Source organism: Crinia signifera, chromosome 1 (genome assembly GCF_055691185.1).
Source record: "Crinia signifera chromosome 1, ASM5569118v1, whole genome shotgun sequence".
NCBI lineage: Eukaryota > Metazoa > Chordata > Amphibia > Anura > Myobatrachidae > Crinia > Crinia signifera.
In genome coordinates this window covers 251960170-251977747 of record NC_139217.1, presented here as the reverse complement: position 1 = coordinate 251977747, position 17578 = coordinate 251960170, and the positions used below count along the sequence as shown (strand labels likewise).

The window sequence follows — 17578 nt, the reverse complement described above, 5'->3', positions numbered from 1 at the left end:
TAAAGTGGAGAGACAGAAAGTACCAACCAATCAGCTTTCAGTATCATTTTTCAAACACAGAAGCGGATTGGTTGGCATTTTAACTCTCTCCAACCTTTGATAAATCACACCGAAATGCTGGGAAGGTCTAAATGACTTCAACAATAAAAAATATTTGTAAATGTAACATAATATTTGTACATTATGTTGCAGTGCAAGGAAAAAGACAATCTAAAATAAAACTAATTGCACTTTATAAATGTTTATGACATTTATACAGGTAGTTACATATACTGTAAGTACTGTGACTTCAATCAGAACTGAAAAACCTACCGTATATTTTTAAACCGTACTTACTGGTAGCAGAACTAAATAGCTCAAGTTTAATTCAAGTTCAAGTTCTGTCAAATGTATATTGTGTAAAAAAGATTTACAGTTTCCCCAAGAACAGGTTGCAAACATCAAATAAATAGTACACCCATGACCTTTAAAAATATACTATGTAGAACAATTATTTCAAGGCTCCATTCCAACAGACCTCGCCTATTAGCATACAGAAATAGTGGCTTGCTTATGCAAAATAAGTCAGCGCTTTTTAAAGCTAGACAATTTTCTCAGTAAAATCATTATGCAGTCTATAGCTTAGGACAAACAGAATTATGTTATTGTAGAAGACTTTTCGGAGAGCAGCTGTGCAAGGAATTCCTTTGCATCTTGGATCCCAGAAGAAATCTCATGACCATCCTTTGTCACATGGGTCCCAATTAGAAACAGCTTCCTATTTTCACAAATCTCTGACAATGCCAGGGCATCGTGGATTTCAGGGATGTGGTACGCATCTTTCAGATCCTGTCGAAAAAAGCAGAGTGAGTAGCTCAACATGTCCAACACCTAAGTACGAAGGTTAACACTTACCGTATATACTCGAGTATAAGTCGACCCGAATATAAGCCGAGGCACCTAATTTTACAACAAAAAACTGGAAAAACTTATTGACTCAAGTGGGACCCTCACTCGAGTATAAGCCGAGGGGGGCCTTTTCAGCATAAAAAATATTCCCGAAAAAGTAGGCTTATACTCGAGTATATATGGTAACATTTGTACTGGATAATGTTCAATTTTATATATACCCATCATTTACATGGCAAAACAACAAGGTTGTGGATACAGTATATTTATTCTTTAATTTATTCTAAAATCTTAGATCTTATTAAAAATAAAGGGCCCTGTATCAATTGTAAATATAGGCTGTATTTGGCTCTAGAGTACATCACTCCCATACAACCCCAAAATGCCACTGTGGAAGGAACAGATGCCAAATTTTGATCCAAATAACATCCTTCAGGAATAACGGTCGGACTAGTGACACTGTGAAATAAAAGAATACATTGCTTACAAGCTCTAAAAGTTTGGAAGGACAAAAGCATGGTACCACATTACAGCAAACCACAAAACCTTATTTTCCAGTAGAAAACATATTGGCAACATTGCTAAGTGTATAGGGAGCATATCAAATTGACTTTATCATTTAAAGCATTTGTGGAAGAATGTTTATTTTATGATCAGGTACTTGTTTAGTTTCACGGCGGCAGCATGGCAGCGCACTACTTCCGGGTCTCGCTGCGTTCGCCCACGCTGCGCTCGCCCACGCTGCGGGCACGGTGGCTCGCTACACTATCTAAAATCAACTCCATGCCAACGTGGATAGTGGGGATATGAACTATCCACGTTGGCATGGAGTTTCCTTTAAAAAGTGTGGCGAGCGCAACCCGGAAGTAGCGCCGTGAAACTAGACAAGTACCTACGATCATTTATAAGAGAGAAACCTGAGAAAGGGGCAAATGTATCCACAACATGCAAAACTGTGAAGTCAGCAAGAAAAAGCAAAACTCTTGTTTAGAATTAGAAAGACACACTGAAAACTGAGATATGTTTTGCGTGATAACATTGATCTATCCACACGTTTACAGGATAAGTCTTTACTCATACACTCATGTGTCCACTACACATACAATATTTTACTTTTGTTCCTTAATCACCTTTATGGAAACCAAATCCATCTCTATTCTATAAAACACTAAGGGCGGCGATGTATCAATCTTCAAAATTGAAAAAGTGGAGAGTGATAAACAGCCAGCCAATCAGCTCCTATTTGTTAGGTTATAGTCTGGGTTTGAAAAATGACAGGTAAAAGTTGGTTGGTTGTTAATCACTCTTCCCTTTATCACTATTTGCAACTTGACACATCCGGCCCTAATAAATTATAACCAGATAATTTAGGAAAACCCTGTAGACTACACTTGGAGTCTCAAATGTAATCTCCTGAAGGGTCTGATTACCATTTTAGCTGCACTTCGTGACTCCACACCCTTAGGAGTACTTTGGGCACCCTTAGGAGTACTTTGGCTGCAGGCTCACAGTAAACATGGGTTCATCCACTTCCAGAGACTGCAAGCCATTCCCATCCTAGTCTTGGCTCCTATGTAATACCTAAGCTTAAGGCTGGATTGCGAAAAGTTGCAACTTGAGATAAGGGGCGGGATGTATTAATATACATCGCCACCCTTCGCATGGCAGCCGCCGCGATGCTGCCGCATATGTACTAACGTATGTGGCTAGCATCGGGTTGCGGTGACGGAGACCCCCCGCGATACCTGTGATGTGGTCTGCGGGGGTCTCCGTCACCTCCCGGCGGCTGCCAGCGTCCCCCTGCGTCTCCTCCTCCCCCCTGAAGCCGGATGTCCTGCCGGCTGTGACACCTGCTGGGGGAGGAGGAGATCAGGAGGACGGGAGGGGGCGCGGACAGCGGTCGGCGATAGAAGCCCATAGGCTTCTATAGGGTATCGCTACCCTCTGGGTGGCGATACCCTGCCAAGCAAAAACGGGGCGGACGGGTGATGGTAAATGGGAAAATGCGGTAAAACCCCCGTTTTACCGCATTTTCCCTTTAGTACATCCCGCCCAAGATCTCAAATTGCATTTGATATCCCATCTAAACAAGGACCCAGAATTTCAGACCTTCACTATCTTCTGCTCAACCAGCCATTCAAGATTTTACAGCTGGCCACTCCACTTATTGTATATCAGGAAGACTGGCAGAGGTAGAATGTAACAAGGCAACGGTGCAACCAAACTACTCAGATGGACTCCTGCAGCAATACAATAGCATTGCATGGTTTGTAAGTGCTATCCTATCACTGTAGAACTCCATGTGCAGGGTCCTGGGGTTATCTTCCCTTGCACCCAAACAACCCCCTTTTCTTCCTTTTGGTCTTTAACTGGGTAAGCGGCAACAGGAGCAACATGTGGCCCATATAAGGTTAAGCTGTGAGTTCACGAATGTTGTTTTTCTGTACAAGTAAGGTGTAACATTAATAGAGGAGAGTGATAGAGGCCAGGATGTTCAAACATCCGCAGCCCAGCTCCGCCCCCCTTCGCCATTCATCGCATATGCTCTAACATATGCGATAATTATGGTAAAGGACAGCTCTTGCGTTAAGAGCTGTCCTTTGCAGTGAGAGTCAGCGGGTCCCGCCGGGATCCGGCAGCTCTCCCCTCCCTCCCTTACCTGGCGCTGCTGCCGCCGATAACAGGGTTTTTACCGCATTTTTAGTTTAGTTTTAGAGAATCCCCCCCAGAGAGTGATAAAAGTAAATTTTGTAAAAATGCATGCATTAGCCTCCTTTAAATAAATCTTAATTCAAAGAAATAGAAGGTGGATTTGTACAGACTTCAATAATCGCAAGAAATGAGATAATTAAGACCAATATTTGTTCTACATTTCCTGGTATTGGCGGTGTGTGGGTTGGTGCTGCTCTTAGCTTCAATGATTTTTTTTTGGGGGGGGGGGGGGGGGGGGGGGGGTTTCAAAATACAGTGCCTCAAAAAGCTATTGTCTTTGCCTGCCTCTATGCCAACTTACCTCACCTTTAAATAGATCTACAAGATCAATCATTGACAATACCTGTTTATTAGCAAGGACTATAAGTGGAAGGACAGAGTCTTGGTGAATCAACTGATGAAGGTGTCTTTTAGCCAAAGGAAGGCGACTGTGATCTGCAGCATCCACAACAAAAATAACTGCAAATGCCCTGGGGAGGTACATTTTCCAATAGGGACGTAGCTGCTCGCTGCCACCAACTGTAGGCAAAAAAGAAACATAGTCAAGTTTGATCTGTTGAATGGAATCCCTAATATATGAAGTTTATACACAATAAAAAGTTACTGATCATAGGGTTACCAGAGCTGAAGGAAAGGGTCCTTCCTAAAAAGAGGGTGAAGTTGGAAGCAGACTGACAGGTGGAGTGTGTAGCACTACATATACATGGTGTGAATAATTGTTTAAATAATAAAAAAATATAAATAATAATTACAACAACAACAACAACAGCCATTTGCCAAGAAAATGTCTATACTTCTTATACTTGATTTGTTAAAATCATTGATGGTTTTAACATTATTTATATCCTCCTTTCTGTTTTCTCAGAATTCACTATACACTCTTTGTAATTATTTTCACTTTACTCCTTATAGCTCTAAGTACCTGCACCCTGCCACTGTCTCATCCTTATATTTTAACAACAAACAAAAAAACAAACAAACAAAGAAGGTGACTCAATTGAAATGTTATCCAAAACGCTGAGGTGCTGGTCCTCAGAATGAAAGATTTACAACAAACGCAATTGGAGTGCTGTATTTTATAATTTATAACATCAAAAATCAGTCCCTTGCTAACAAGATGATATAATTTTGTAAAGCTCTATAAGATATTGCCCACTTGGGCTGAAACACATTAGGGGCCAGATGTAATGATGCCCGAGTTTTGTGGCCATGCAGGATGCCGGACGAACTCTGATGTTTTTTAAAGGGGCCATCACTTACAAGGGAAAACCATGCCTTTTAAGTGATTGCCATTTGAAAAAATAAAATAAAATAAGTTCAGCCTGGCATTTGGCACAGCCTAAATTTAGAAGGCAACCAGATACTTTTGGAATCATTGAGTTATATGAGGGAATTCAATTAAATATGATACTGAATAGCACTGGGAATCAGTGCCTGGAGCTATTCTATTAAAGTCACGACTAGAGGATTTCTGCTGGTACCCTTCTCAGGTGCGATCGACATCTGACAAAACTAGTGCCACAATATGCACCTGACAGAGAATACCATTTATCATTACTAAATGGCATTCTTCTGCAGCATTAACCTGCATCTTGCAACTTAAGTTGGGAGATGCAGATTAATTGAAAGCTTTGGGCACTCATTCAATATCACATTTAATTGAATTCCCTCCCTAAGTCTTCTATACAACACTATGCACAGGACCTAATACGATAAATGGACAAAAAAATAGCCAATTGTAACGTAAGCTTTAGATCAGCGCTTCCCAACTTTTTTTTACCTCCCGTACCCCTTGAGTAGGCTTTTAATTTATGAGTACCCCCTCCTTTTTAATTTGAAATATCCACAGGACTTACGAGTAGAAAAGGGAAAGTGAGCAGTATGCGTGTCCTTATATTAAGGAGTAGTGGAGGAGCAGTGTGCGGTCAAGAATCGCTTCCCCCGGTGTCTGGCCGCTGCCACTGAAAGTGTAACGAGGTTTCCACTAACGCCTGTAGGATTAATGCTGCTTTTTCCTTTACCCGTGTCAATGCGTGTATCTCCCAGTGGATTGCTGGTCGGGCAAAAGCACAAGGGGAAGCTGATGACGCTGCTGATGGAATATAGAGACTTTTTCTGCCACCCTGAGACTTCTTTCACCATTACCAATATTACTTTAAAGTGCCCACGAATGGTCTGCAGTGTACCCCCAGGGGTACACATACCCCATGTTGGAAATCGATACTTTAGATGATTTTATGTCAAAACAACAGGGAAAAGGACAATGTAGAACGGTTTTATTATTATTTTTTCGATTACTGGATTATTTATAAAATGGTCTTTAATGCATGCAAGAAATATAACAATAAACTGTTAAAAACAAAACACTACAAACTTACTTTCCAAAAACTCCATTTTATAACTCCCATTGCTGAGACACATTGCATTAACTCCTTCTGTAGGTGTTGTAATGATCTTCCCTCTGTTAGCTGCAATGGAATTTAGGACGCTAGTCTTTCCAGATCCATCGAGTCCCAAAACCAAAACTTGTGAAGTTTTCGCCTATTGAAAAATTAAAAAGTAGGATGCATATTAATATACAGGAGAAATAATAATAAAAAAATCATTAAAACTTGCCCCTCCTGACCCATCTCATTACATTATTTTATACAGTGAATGGCTGTCAGTATTAGTCCAGTCACCCACCAATCAGCATGCTGAAAACTGAGACGATGGAATGATCGATGTTGAGCATATCGTTTAGTGAATACACGCATGCCCACATACTGTACAGAAGAAATAATTGTAATTCAATGGTTCGACATAATATAGCACACAATGTTGTGTTCTGGGATTTATTGCAAGTCCATACTGTAGTATGTTACATCACATAGTGTGTACTCAGCTTGATTCTGAAATGTTCATGGGGACGACAATAAGGAGCGTAGGTCAAAAGGGGGCTTCTCAGTCCTATTTTCTGGCAGAGATTTACTTGACTCTTCAGTGTGATTGCGTTTCCTGAGCAACCTGCGGGTTACTAAGATATCCATTGTGCTCACAGATGATCTGATGCTGCATCTTGGAATGCAGCAGTGGATCAGAGAAGATGGAATAGCTGTATGATCTGGTTCCGGATCAGAGATGATGTGGCTATGGGGGAGATTCTGTAAACTAAAAATGCAGTAAAAACCTCATTATCTGGGTTTTTACGGCATTTTGGGATGCTCTAAGCATCCCCGGCGGGTTACCGCGGCGGTGGGCATCGCCAGAACAATGGAGCCTATGGGCTTCTAATGCGAACCCCCGCCGCCCCGCACCAACCCCCCCCTCACCTGTGTCCTGGCAGCACAGAGCTGTGACCTCCTCCTCCCTGCACTATGATCCTCTTCCGGGTGCAGGGAGGAGAGCCCGGCGCAGCAGCAGCAGCACCGCTGTCACCCACCGCAAAGGACAGCTCTTAACGCAAGACCTTTCCTTTGCCATAATTATCGCATATGTTAGTGCATATGCGATAATTATGAATGCGGTAGCCGGCGATAGGGGGTGGTAAGGGGGCACGGATGTTAGAGCATCCCCCCCCCCCCCTAAGTGAGCTGTGTCCATTTTAAAATCAGGTCCTATGTAATTTACAGCCTGTAATTATATCATAAAAAGTTAGCACATTATATATTTTTAAGATTTTGTGTATCCACTATGTATTTCACAATGGAACCCCTTTGGACAATATAAATTGAAGTTATATTTATGACCACTTATACTTGAAATGTAATGCAGTGTGTAAGGAGGCCAAGATATAGCATTGCCAGAAAACAGAATTATTACTGGAAGCAATGTCCTATTAATTTTGTGAAAGTAGTAGAACAGGTTAATCATTCAGTGTCATCCAAAACATTTAGTATGTGTATTACATATACAGCATGTACTTTAACCCTGTAATCTAGCCTTCAAACGCTCTGTCATCAAAGTGTTGCTTAGGCGGGGCTGTTTCTACGCAATATGGCTCCTCACTAAGGGCGGGATGTATTAATATACATCGCCACCCTTCGCGTAACAGCTGCCGCATTCGTACTAACATATGCGGCTAGCATCGGGCTGCGGTAACGGAGACCCCCGCTATACCTGTGATGTGGTCTGCGGGGGTCTCTGTCACCTCCTGGCGGCTGCCAGCGTCTCCTCCTCCCCCCTGAAGCCGGATGTCCTGCCGGCTGTGACACCTGGGGGAGGAGGAGATCAAAGGAGGACGGGGGGGGGGTTCGCGGACGGCGAAAGAAGCCCATACGCTTCTACAATGCATTGACAGGGCGGCGGGGTTTTAATACATAGGGAAATGCGGTAAAACGGGTGTTTTACCGCATTTTCCCGTTAGTACATCCCACCCTAAAAGGGGTGTGGCCTGATGGGAAAAGATATACCTTATACCCAACTTGTGCTCTATAGCAAATACACTGCAATCTGACTTGCTGAACTTTACACATGTCTAATAAAAAAAATAAGTAATTGCTGCCAGGTGGCTTTGGTGTGGGCGAAGCCATGGACTCACCTAGGACCTGGCAGTCCATCAGTCCCAATAGGAGGAGTGCAGACTGCAGCATTGTCTGTTCCCTCTTCCGTTTATACCTTCTCTCAGGGAGTCAGGAGCAGATTTATTAAGCTCGGTGAAGTGATTTGGGCAGATGTATTAAACCTGGCGAAGAGATAAACTGGAGATAAACTGGAGAAAAAGTGGTAGGAGATAACGCACCAGCCAATCAACTTCCAACTGTCATATTTCAAACACTGCTGATTGGCTGGTGCGTTAACTCCTTCCACTTTATCTCCAGTTTATCTCTTCGCCAGGCTTAATACATCTGCCCCATTGTGTCTGGTTTTTATCACCGGCCAATCAGCTCCTAACTGTGAAGTTACAGGCTTGGTTTGAAAAAAATGACAGGTAGGAGCTGATTGGCTGGTGATAAAAACCAGACACCTTATCAATTCACAGAGCTAAATAAATCTAACCCTCAGGGGTAGATTTATTATCAGTCATTAAGGGGAATATGCGCTATCCCCGTGCGTTAAGGAAGGGGATAGCGCTTCCTTAATCTATCACACCCATGATGCGGGTGTTCAACGGGCGGCGGTGCGGGGCAGGAGGGTTAACGCACGTGCGTTATTTTATGTGTGTGTGCCTTCCTCCTACCTTATGTATTATTTATCCTTGTGGCCACGCGCGCCTTCTCTTTTCCCCTGTTCATATCGCCATAATTTTCTGGTGCTGTGTGTCTCCTGTTTGTGATGTTCAGCGCGGATTGTTGGTTTCGGACTTCTTCAAATTAAAACTACGCATGCGCCGGGTATAGAGCATCCCAGCATCCCCTGCTAACATTAGCCGGCACATGCGCAGTTTTAAATTTGAAGACGACGAAGATCAACAAGCGGCGCCGAACATAGAACACACAGCCGGGGAGGAGTGCACAATCATTATGGGAGGATGCGTATCCCCGTCGGGTGAGTATAGTGCACTCCCATAACGTATAGTTTACAGTTAATACATTCAGGAGATGTGCGGGGCCGCTGCACCACGATAAAGTGGTGAAGCTGAACAGGGGACGTAAAGAACGAAAAATAGCTGATAATAAATCTACCCCTCAGTGAACTGAGAAACTGTACATTGTGCTTTGTACAGTACATCCTCATTGGCGTCCCAGCGGCCCTATATACTTTGCAGCTCTGGAACATGATATTGTTTTGGGAACTCTGAGCACTAGCAGCCAGCAGGGGTCGAAGAGCCGTGTGCCTTTCAGCTCGTCGGCCCATAGAAATAGCCCTGTGCATAGGCATAAAGCAGTCCGTCTCAGAGAAATCCTTCTTTAGAGAAACTAAAACTTCACCTACCACCATCTATTGCACCAATATTGCAGTTGCGTTTGCAGTGTGTTACCAGGCAGCTGCACCCAACTAGGTGGAATACAATCAATATACCTGAACATATGAAAAGAACTTTAAATGTTTTGCTTCAGATGTTGATACACAGAAGTTGAATATATGGATCTAGAAAATAATATTATAAACTACACCCACAATTATCAAAATGTGAAAACTATCACCATCAAATTAGTTTACATAAAAATAATATTACACAACACACATATATGTAAAATGAACGACTGTCAGCAAGTATTTGCTTTCCTGGCATCCTACTGTATCTCGGTCTCATATTAGACTGTTCTGCTGCTCAACCTGACACTTTCATCACACCATGGATTATTAGCCAAAGTCATAAGTAATAAGGGCCTATATTGAATACATCTTTTGCTAGGTTCAATACACATTAGATTGCAATGAAAATAAAATAACCAATTAATCAATTTATTTTCTAGTAAAGAACCAGGTATATGTCAAAGCCATGTCATCTCAGTCTGTCTGCTGCACCGACGCACCACTGTCTCTCCGGGTGTGGTATAGGGGTCCGACAGTTGGGATCCCGACAGTCATTATACCAATGTCGGGATCCCGACTGGCCGGACCCAGACAGCATGGCGAGCGCAACAAAGCCCCCATTTGGCACCCGTCTCTCCTACCATTCAATGTCCACTTTAGAAGATTCAGAATGGCTAAAAAACTGGCATTTTGCCAAAGTAATAGACAATTCTAATCACTTTTTCCCAATAATACTTATGTAAAAAGTGATAACTGTTTGGTGTACTTGCATTTCAGTAGCTACAAAACTATTGTGGAAACTTGTCAGCACTGACTCGAGCAACGATTACTTGGAAATGATTGGTCGATGTGATGGTAGCATGCTAGCTGAAGTATAGTGTAGGCAACAAAAGAGACCTCCAGTTATTGTCACTAAAGCGCTACTCTTCAGTATATACAAACACGTACAGTATAAAACCAAAACTGTGCAAGACACTAAAACTACACAGTCATCACTAATTATACCAGGGGAAAAAAAAACATTACCTTCTTTATTCTTTTATCCATTCTTCATAGGCATTCATCAGCAAATATGCTTACTGTCTTTGGTATATATTTGTGTTTGGAATGATCCTCAAGCAGAAACAGGCAGTGAATATATGTGACCATGAATTTAATTGGAGCCGTTATTAATAAGATTTGTCTAAGGCAGTTAAATCTAATCCAGCTTTGACCTAAAAGCAACACCTTTACGTAGCTTGACGTAAACTGGGCGTCACGTGTCAGCAAAAGTGCAGAAGCAGAGTATCATGGCTGAAATAATCCAATAACATGTAATTTTCCCAAGATACTGTACTCTAAGGAAATTATATGTCAAACAAGCTCCAACCCACAGTGTATATACACTGAGCGGTTTTTGCCCTTCCCTGCAATTTACCCCTGGGTGGATGACTTCCCATAGCAGGATGCTATGGAAAGTCGTCCACTGCCTCATCTCACCTGCTATTTTTTAGGGGTCAACCTACACATTGCCGGCCTAATATACAACACCTAACTGTAGATGCTTTGTTGTTTTCTGTGGCACTGTAAAGACATATCCCCTTCTTGCATAATAAATATATATAACAGTTCATTCTAGCCCCCTGCATCTTTCAAAAACCTGTGCACTACCTCTTTCCTGCCTGGGGTGTCCCCCTCTGTTGTGGTGCTTCTAAAAAATAGTATTATTTTTCTGTGAACATCGGTAGCCTTTAAGATGTTAAGAGGAACAGTTTCATTCCTTGTAAAAAATTATAACGACCACCTCCGCCGAATAATTGTTGGTAAAGGTAATTGATTACTTTCTTTTTAGTTACTGTGTACAGTACTGTATAGGACAGAATTGTAATTAAATAAAAGCAATATATGAGTTCATCTGATCTATTCTCCAATAAATAATGTGCAATGCTGCTAATCAGCACTCCTGCTCAAAGGTATTTTAAGAAATGGGGATTGAAATGCAGTGCACCGCTTCACCATGAAGTAAGACCCCTCTTCCCATACCTGTGGTAGTAGCGACTGGGGGGTGGTTAAGCACACCTGACTGACCCTTCTCTATTCAAGCTGACAGTGACAGAGCAGCCATCTTTCCAGGGGAATTGCTGTGCAGTGCCATTTTTCCAGATACATACATAGATAGACAGCAGAACCAATGTGAAATAGAATAAGGAAGAGGCAGCCACATGACACTAGCTATTTTCTGAGTGCAGGGTGAGTGTCATGAACCCTCCTGGATTCATAAGCACTGCACAACCTGCACCCATTCTAGATATGCCACTACTCCTGCTGTACCAACATTACTTTAGTACTCCTAATCTATCCTTGGCATGCAGTGACGTAAGTTCGCCCCAGTTGCCTGGAGGCAAGATAAATATTGGTGCCCCCCTCAACACACACAGCAACTTATATAAATATATGCATACATGTGTGTAATTATGTATGTATGTTATGTTTAAAATAAAGAGATTGTGATATCTATGGTCCTACTAGGAGGGGAAGTCAGCCACAGAAGCGATATTTTAGGCTTTCAATTAACGGATTTAAATTTGCAGGGGAAGAGAGGTGCCCCCTTGGGAGCAGGAGCCCGGCGGCAGATGACTACATTGCCTCCCAGAGTTACGCCTCTGTTGGCATGCACTGTACTACTTCAAACATTAGCATAATAACATGTGTTACTTACAGTCACACAGATCAGTCTGACAGAGACAATACAACTTTGCACCTTTTTCCTTTTTTTGTCATTTTCCACAACTCTTTTTGGTTTCTACTCTTGCAAAGTGATCAATCTCAGAGACAAATGATTTGGAAGAGTGCCTGGCACATGGGGAATAATGAGTTATAGATGCATGTGGGGAGTGAAGGCTAGTCCGTGTGCATCTACAGACTGGTAAGCAGTGGCGTAACAATAGCCCCTCAGACCCCGCAGTCACGGGGAGGCGCTAAGTTGTGTGGGCGCCGGCGATCGGCGGGGCAATGGATAAGCAGCACTTCAGAACGGGATGCAGTTAAAATCCCGGCGGTCGGGATCCCGGCGTTCAGAATCCCGACGCCGGAATCCCGACCGCCGAAATACCGACACATTCTCCCTCCTGGGGTGTCCACGACACCCCTGGAGGGAGAATAAATTAGCGTGCCGAGCGTAGCGAGGCACCGGGCCCGCTGCGTGGCGAGCGCAGCGAGCCCGCAAGGGGGGGCGATCCACGTCCCCCCCTTGTCAGCATTTCGGCTGTCGGGATTCCGGCGTCGGGATTCTGAACGCCGGGATCCCGACCGCCGGGATTCAATACTGAATCCCTTCAGAACCACCCTGCCTTACCCCTCAAATATGCTGCCGGGACCCGCAAAACTCCTTGTACAATGTGCAGGTCCCGCCGGGACCCGCAAACCTCATAGCATCCTCAAAAAGTGTCTGTTGTAAGGGGACAGCCATTTTGTGATGGTCACTTTTATTACCAGCAGCCAGGAGGAGCGCCGATACCATAGGAAAGGAGCTTTGCAGGTCCCGGCGGCAGATTTGAGTGGTAAGGCAGGGTTGGGGGGACGGGGACGTTTTATAGTTACGCCACTGCTGGTAAGAGTGCCCATGCTGACTCATGTCCACCATTAATAGTGCTTACAATGGGGCCCAATGGATTTGCGTGATTTACCTGGGGAGGATATGGAACCAGGATGCACTATAGCTGAGTTTAAAATAATCTTTTAATAATGGCACCCTAGAGCACAGGTCTTCAACCTGTGGCCCTCCAGATGTTGTGGAACTACATGTCCCAGCATGCCCTGACAGTTTTGGCATGCTCTTATAGGAAAGAATGTGGCAATGCATGTTGGAACATGTAGTTTGGTACTTGTTTCCTAGCACGGCCACACCGATTCAGATCGGGGTGGTCGTGTCGGAAAAATCGGGTCGATCGCATCGCATGCGATTTGGTCGCATGCGATGCGATCGACGCGACCGACCGATTTTTGACCCGATTTTTTTCATTGAATCCAATGTAAATTGGGTCCCTGGGACCCAATTTTACATTGGATTCAATGAAAAAAATTCCCAACCCCCCCAAATTTAAGCGCGTTAACCCCAGGCCACGATAGACGCCAACCCGAAGCGTGGCGAGCGCAGCGGTACGCGTCCCCCGACATTTTCATGCCCTACTATCCACGTCGGCGTGGAGTGAGAAAAGAATAGTGTGGCGAGCGCAGCGAGCCACCGAGCCCGAAGCGTGGCGAGCGCAGCGAGCCCCGCGGATACCTTCACAGGTAAACGCGTCCCTTTGCGGGCTTCACAGGTGTCCGCGTCGCCACGGACACCTGTGAAGCCCGCAAGGGGACGCGTATAACTGTGAAGGTATCCGCGTCCGCTCGCCACGCTTCGGGCTCGGTGGCTCGCTGCGCTCGCCACACTATTCTATTCTCACTCCACGCCGACGTGGATAGTAGGGCATGAAAAGGTCGGAGGACGCGTACCGCCGCCGCTCGCCACGCTTCGGGTTGGCGTCTATCGTGGGGTGACGACGGGGACATCTATAATGTGAAATGGGTCATATTGGCCCATTTCACATTTTTACAGCATTTCAATGTTAAAATTTTTTTTAACATTTAAGCCTATGCAAAAATCGGGTGCATCGCGTCGCATCGCGTCGGGACCAATGTTAATGGTCCCGACCGACGCGATGCCCCCGATATTTTACCTTTCCCGACAAGATTTCAATGTTAAAATATTTTTTAACCCCTTCCCGACATTGCCTTTTATGCAAATTTTTTTTTTTTTTTCCTCCTTGCGTTCAAATAAGCGTAACTTTTTTAATTTTCCGGCTATATAGACACATGAGGGCTTTTTTTTTGCGGGACAAGTTGTACTTTGTAATGGTACCATTTACTATACCGTATAATATTCTGGGGAATCAGGAAATAATTCAATGTGGGGTAAAAAAAAAAAAAAACGCCATTCCACAATTTTGCGCTGGTTACGGTTTTTTTGGAGTTCATAGTTCGTTTAAAATGATGGATTATCTTTATTCTATGGGTCGTTACGATTCTGGTGATACCAAACTTATATAGTTTTCGTTATGTTTTACCACTAAAAAAAAAAAATCGCAACTTTTACGGTTTTTCTAATTTGCGTTGCGTCGCCATGTTCTGCGGCTTATAACTTTTTTATTTTTCCACCTACGGACCTGGGTGAGGGCTCATTTTTTGCGGGCTGAAGTGTACTTTTTAATTAATTTAATTATGGGATATGGGCGACTTTCTGATCTCTTTTAGTTATTTTTTTTTGGGTACGCGATGCGACCAAAAAACGTAGTTTTGGCGTTTGGAATTATTTTCCGTTTACGCCTTTAACCGTGCGGGATAACTAATGTTATATTTTAATAGATCGGACTTTTAGGAACGCGGCGATACCAAATATGTTTTTTTTTTTTATTTTTTATTTATTTTTATTTGTGAAATGGGGAAAGGGGGGTGATTTGAACTTTTAATATTTTTTTATTTTTTTTTTTATTTTTAAACTTTTTTTTTTTTTTTTTTTACTTTTACTACAAGGCCCCCTAGTGTACTTGACCACTAGGGGGCGCGATCGCCTGTACTAGGTTCAGCCATAGAGCTCTATGGCTGAACGTAGTGATTTTATGCACTTCCTATTACATCCTGCCTGAGGCAGGATGTAATAGGTATGCATACACGGCCAGCACAGGGGTCTACATTAGACCCCTGGCTACCATGGCAACCGATCGGCACCCTCCGATCTCGCTGCGGGGGGCCCCGATCGGCGCCGGAGGGGGGCGCCCCCCCTCCGATCAGCTATTTAAGCACTGCGGTCGCTTTGCCCGCGGTGCTTAAAGGGTTAAACGGCCACGATCGGCGAACTCGCCGCTCGTGGCCGTGAGAGCAGGGACCTGGCTGTAATATACAGCCATTACCTGCTCTCTGTCAAGCCAGCTCACTCCGTGAGCTGGCTTGATTCCCCCGCACCCGACATATGACGTAAATGTACGTCATATGTCGGGAAGGGGTTAACATTGAAGCCTATGGAAATATCGGGGGCATCGCGTCGGTCGCGTCGGGACCAATGTTAATGGTCCCGACCGACGCGATGCCCCCGATATTGTCTCCTAGCCGGCAAAATGGACCTGATTTCAAAAGAAATCGGGTCCATCGGGGGTAATCGTGTCCCTTAATTAAGGGACACGATTACTTAAGATTGTGGCCGTGCTAGGAAACAAGTACCTGTAGTTTTACAACATCTGGAGGGCCACAGGTTGAAGACCCATGCCCTAGAGCATCAACATTTTCTTAAGATGCCCCAAGGCAACATGTTTCTTATTGAGAAATTCTGAAGCAAATATTAAATGTGTTTTAATGTCACGTGGTGTCTTATGGGGAGGGAAAGGATTTGTCCAAATATGTTATGATTGGCAGCCACAATCACTGGTTTTGCGTAATTATATTGACCATACATCATTTGAATTGGCACTGCAACTGTCCTGAGGCACCTCGGGGTGCCTATGCACAGAGTTGAGGAACCACTGCACTGTAAAAAGAAGGTAAGATGGCATCTTCTGGGCAATGAGGGTCGTTCAGACCTGACAGCATGGCTGTGATTTCACATGCTGGAAAATAATCGATAAACTGCTCACGCTTACGGCCCATAGTATGCATGTGCAAGGCTGTCCTGCAATAAAATCCTGCAGATTTTTATTGGTGTTTGTGGGTGGTAACCCGAACATTTTCTGGGAGTGTCAGGAAGAATTTGAAGGGAGGCTCTGGCTATGATTAGCCTGATTCTATCACACTGGGCGAGTAAGTCCTGGGCTACACAAATACTGCACACAGTGGGAAAGTCATTAGATGGTGAGCAGCTTGCAAATAGATTTGCAGCTAATCGCCAACCCAAGCAATTTTCACAAGTCATGCTAAGCAACGTGCAGGCTTGCAAGGGATGGGATTTCACTCGGCAGGGAGGCGTATACCTGATTGCAGGGCTCTGCAATTTAGCAGAGAAATGATCAGGTCTGAATAACCCCCAATGTTCTGCTGGGAAATCTTAGGTCCTGCCATTCAGATGGATGTTACTTTGAAATGTACCACCATCTAAAAATGGAGCGGACCAAGTACATCCCCTTATGGTGGTATTCCCTGATGGCAGTGTCATCTTTCTGCAGGATAATGTGTCCTGTCACACTGTCAACATTGTTCAAGAAAGGTTTGAGGAACAAGACAAAGTTTACGGTGTAGACCTCCCAATTCCCAAGATCTAATTCCAACAGAGCATCTGAGAGCTGTGATAGAAAAACAAGACCCAGCCATAAAGACCCCACCTCACAACGTATGGGGCTTATGCTACAGGACACCTTCAAAAGTCTTGAGGGGGGAGGGGTTATTTTATGAAGAGTCAGTTTAAAAACCTGTCACTTCGGATCGGGTTTCAGATCAACATTTTAAAAAGGCAATGCTTCTACTAGCAAGATATGTCTAGTAGATGCATTGCCCTTTTAAGCATTGGGCAGAAACACAAACCAAAGTGAAGGGTTTTTCAACCTGGCTCTTCATAAAGAACCTCCAATACCGCAAAGGGTCATAGCTATTATTCTGGCATCAGATGAATGCACACTATATTATGCCAGTGGTTTTATTGTTATGGCTGATCAGTGTATATGTTGCCATTGTGGTGGAACTCGAGATTGTTCAGAGAATTTTAGTTTTGAATGTTTCGCACCTAAAGAAATAAAAAAATATATATATCTGATCAACACTACTGTACAGAAAACCAGCTACAAATATTATGTGCCGACATTTCAGTCTCATTCACTAATCATTTGCCATAACAAATCAATTATAAGTAGGAGCTGCCATGTTGGTTGTGTTGGCATGCTGAAGGAAGTGGAAGTCCAGGCTTACAGGGAAATGGTATTCTAACAATTCTGGATGACACAAAAACGTCTGCAGAGCATAGCTATTATGATGCCACAAGTAGTTTCTGTAATGTGGCCTACTTTTTCAGAATGAATACAGAAGAACAGGTCTGTAGAACAGTAAATATAAGAAATGTAAGGTATTTCAATTTAAT

At 43.6% G+C, this 17578-nt stretch overlaps 1 protein-coding gene across 1 annotated transcript in view; it reads right to left on the bottom strand.

The window, feature by feature from the left end:
• Positions 1–216: 216 nt before the first annotated feature.
• ARL9 (ARF like GTPase 9) overlaps positions 217–17578 on the bottom strand; it is a 32804-nt gene continuing 15442 nt past the window's right edge. Inside the window, exons 2-4 of the mRNA XM_083180113.1 lie at positions 5979–6141; positions 3944–4119; positions 217–828 (exon numbers count right to left, since the gene is read on the bottom strand). Of these exons, the coding sequence (XP_083036239.1) occupies positions 637–828; positions 3944–4119; positions 5979–6141 (531 nt within the window). The 3' untranslated portion in view covers positions 217–636. The remainder of the gene's footprint in view (positions 829–3943; positions 4120–5978; positions 6142–17578) is intronic.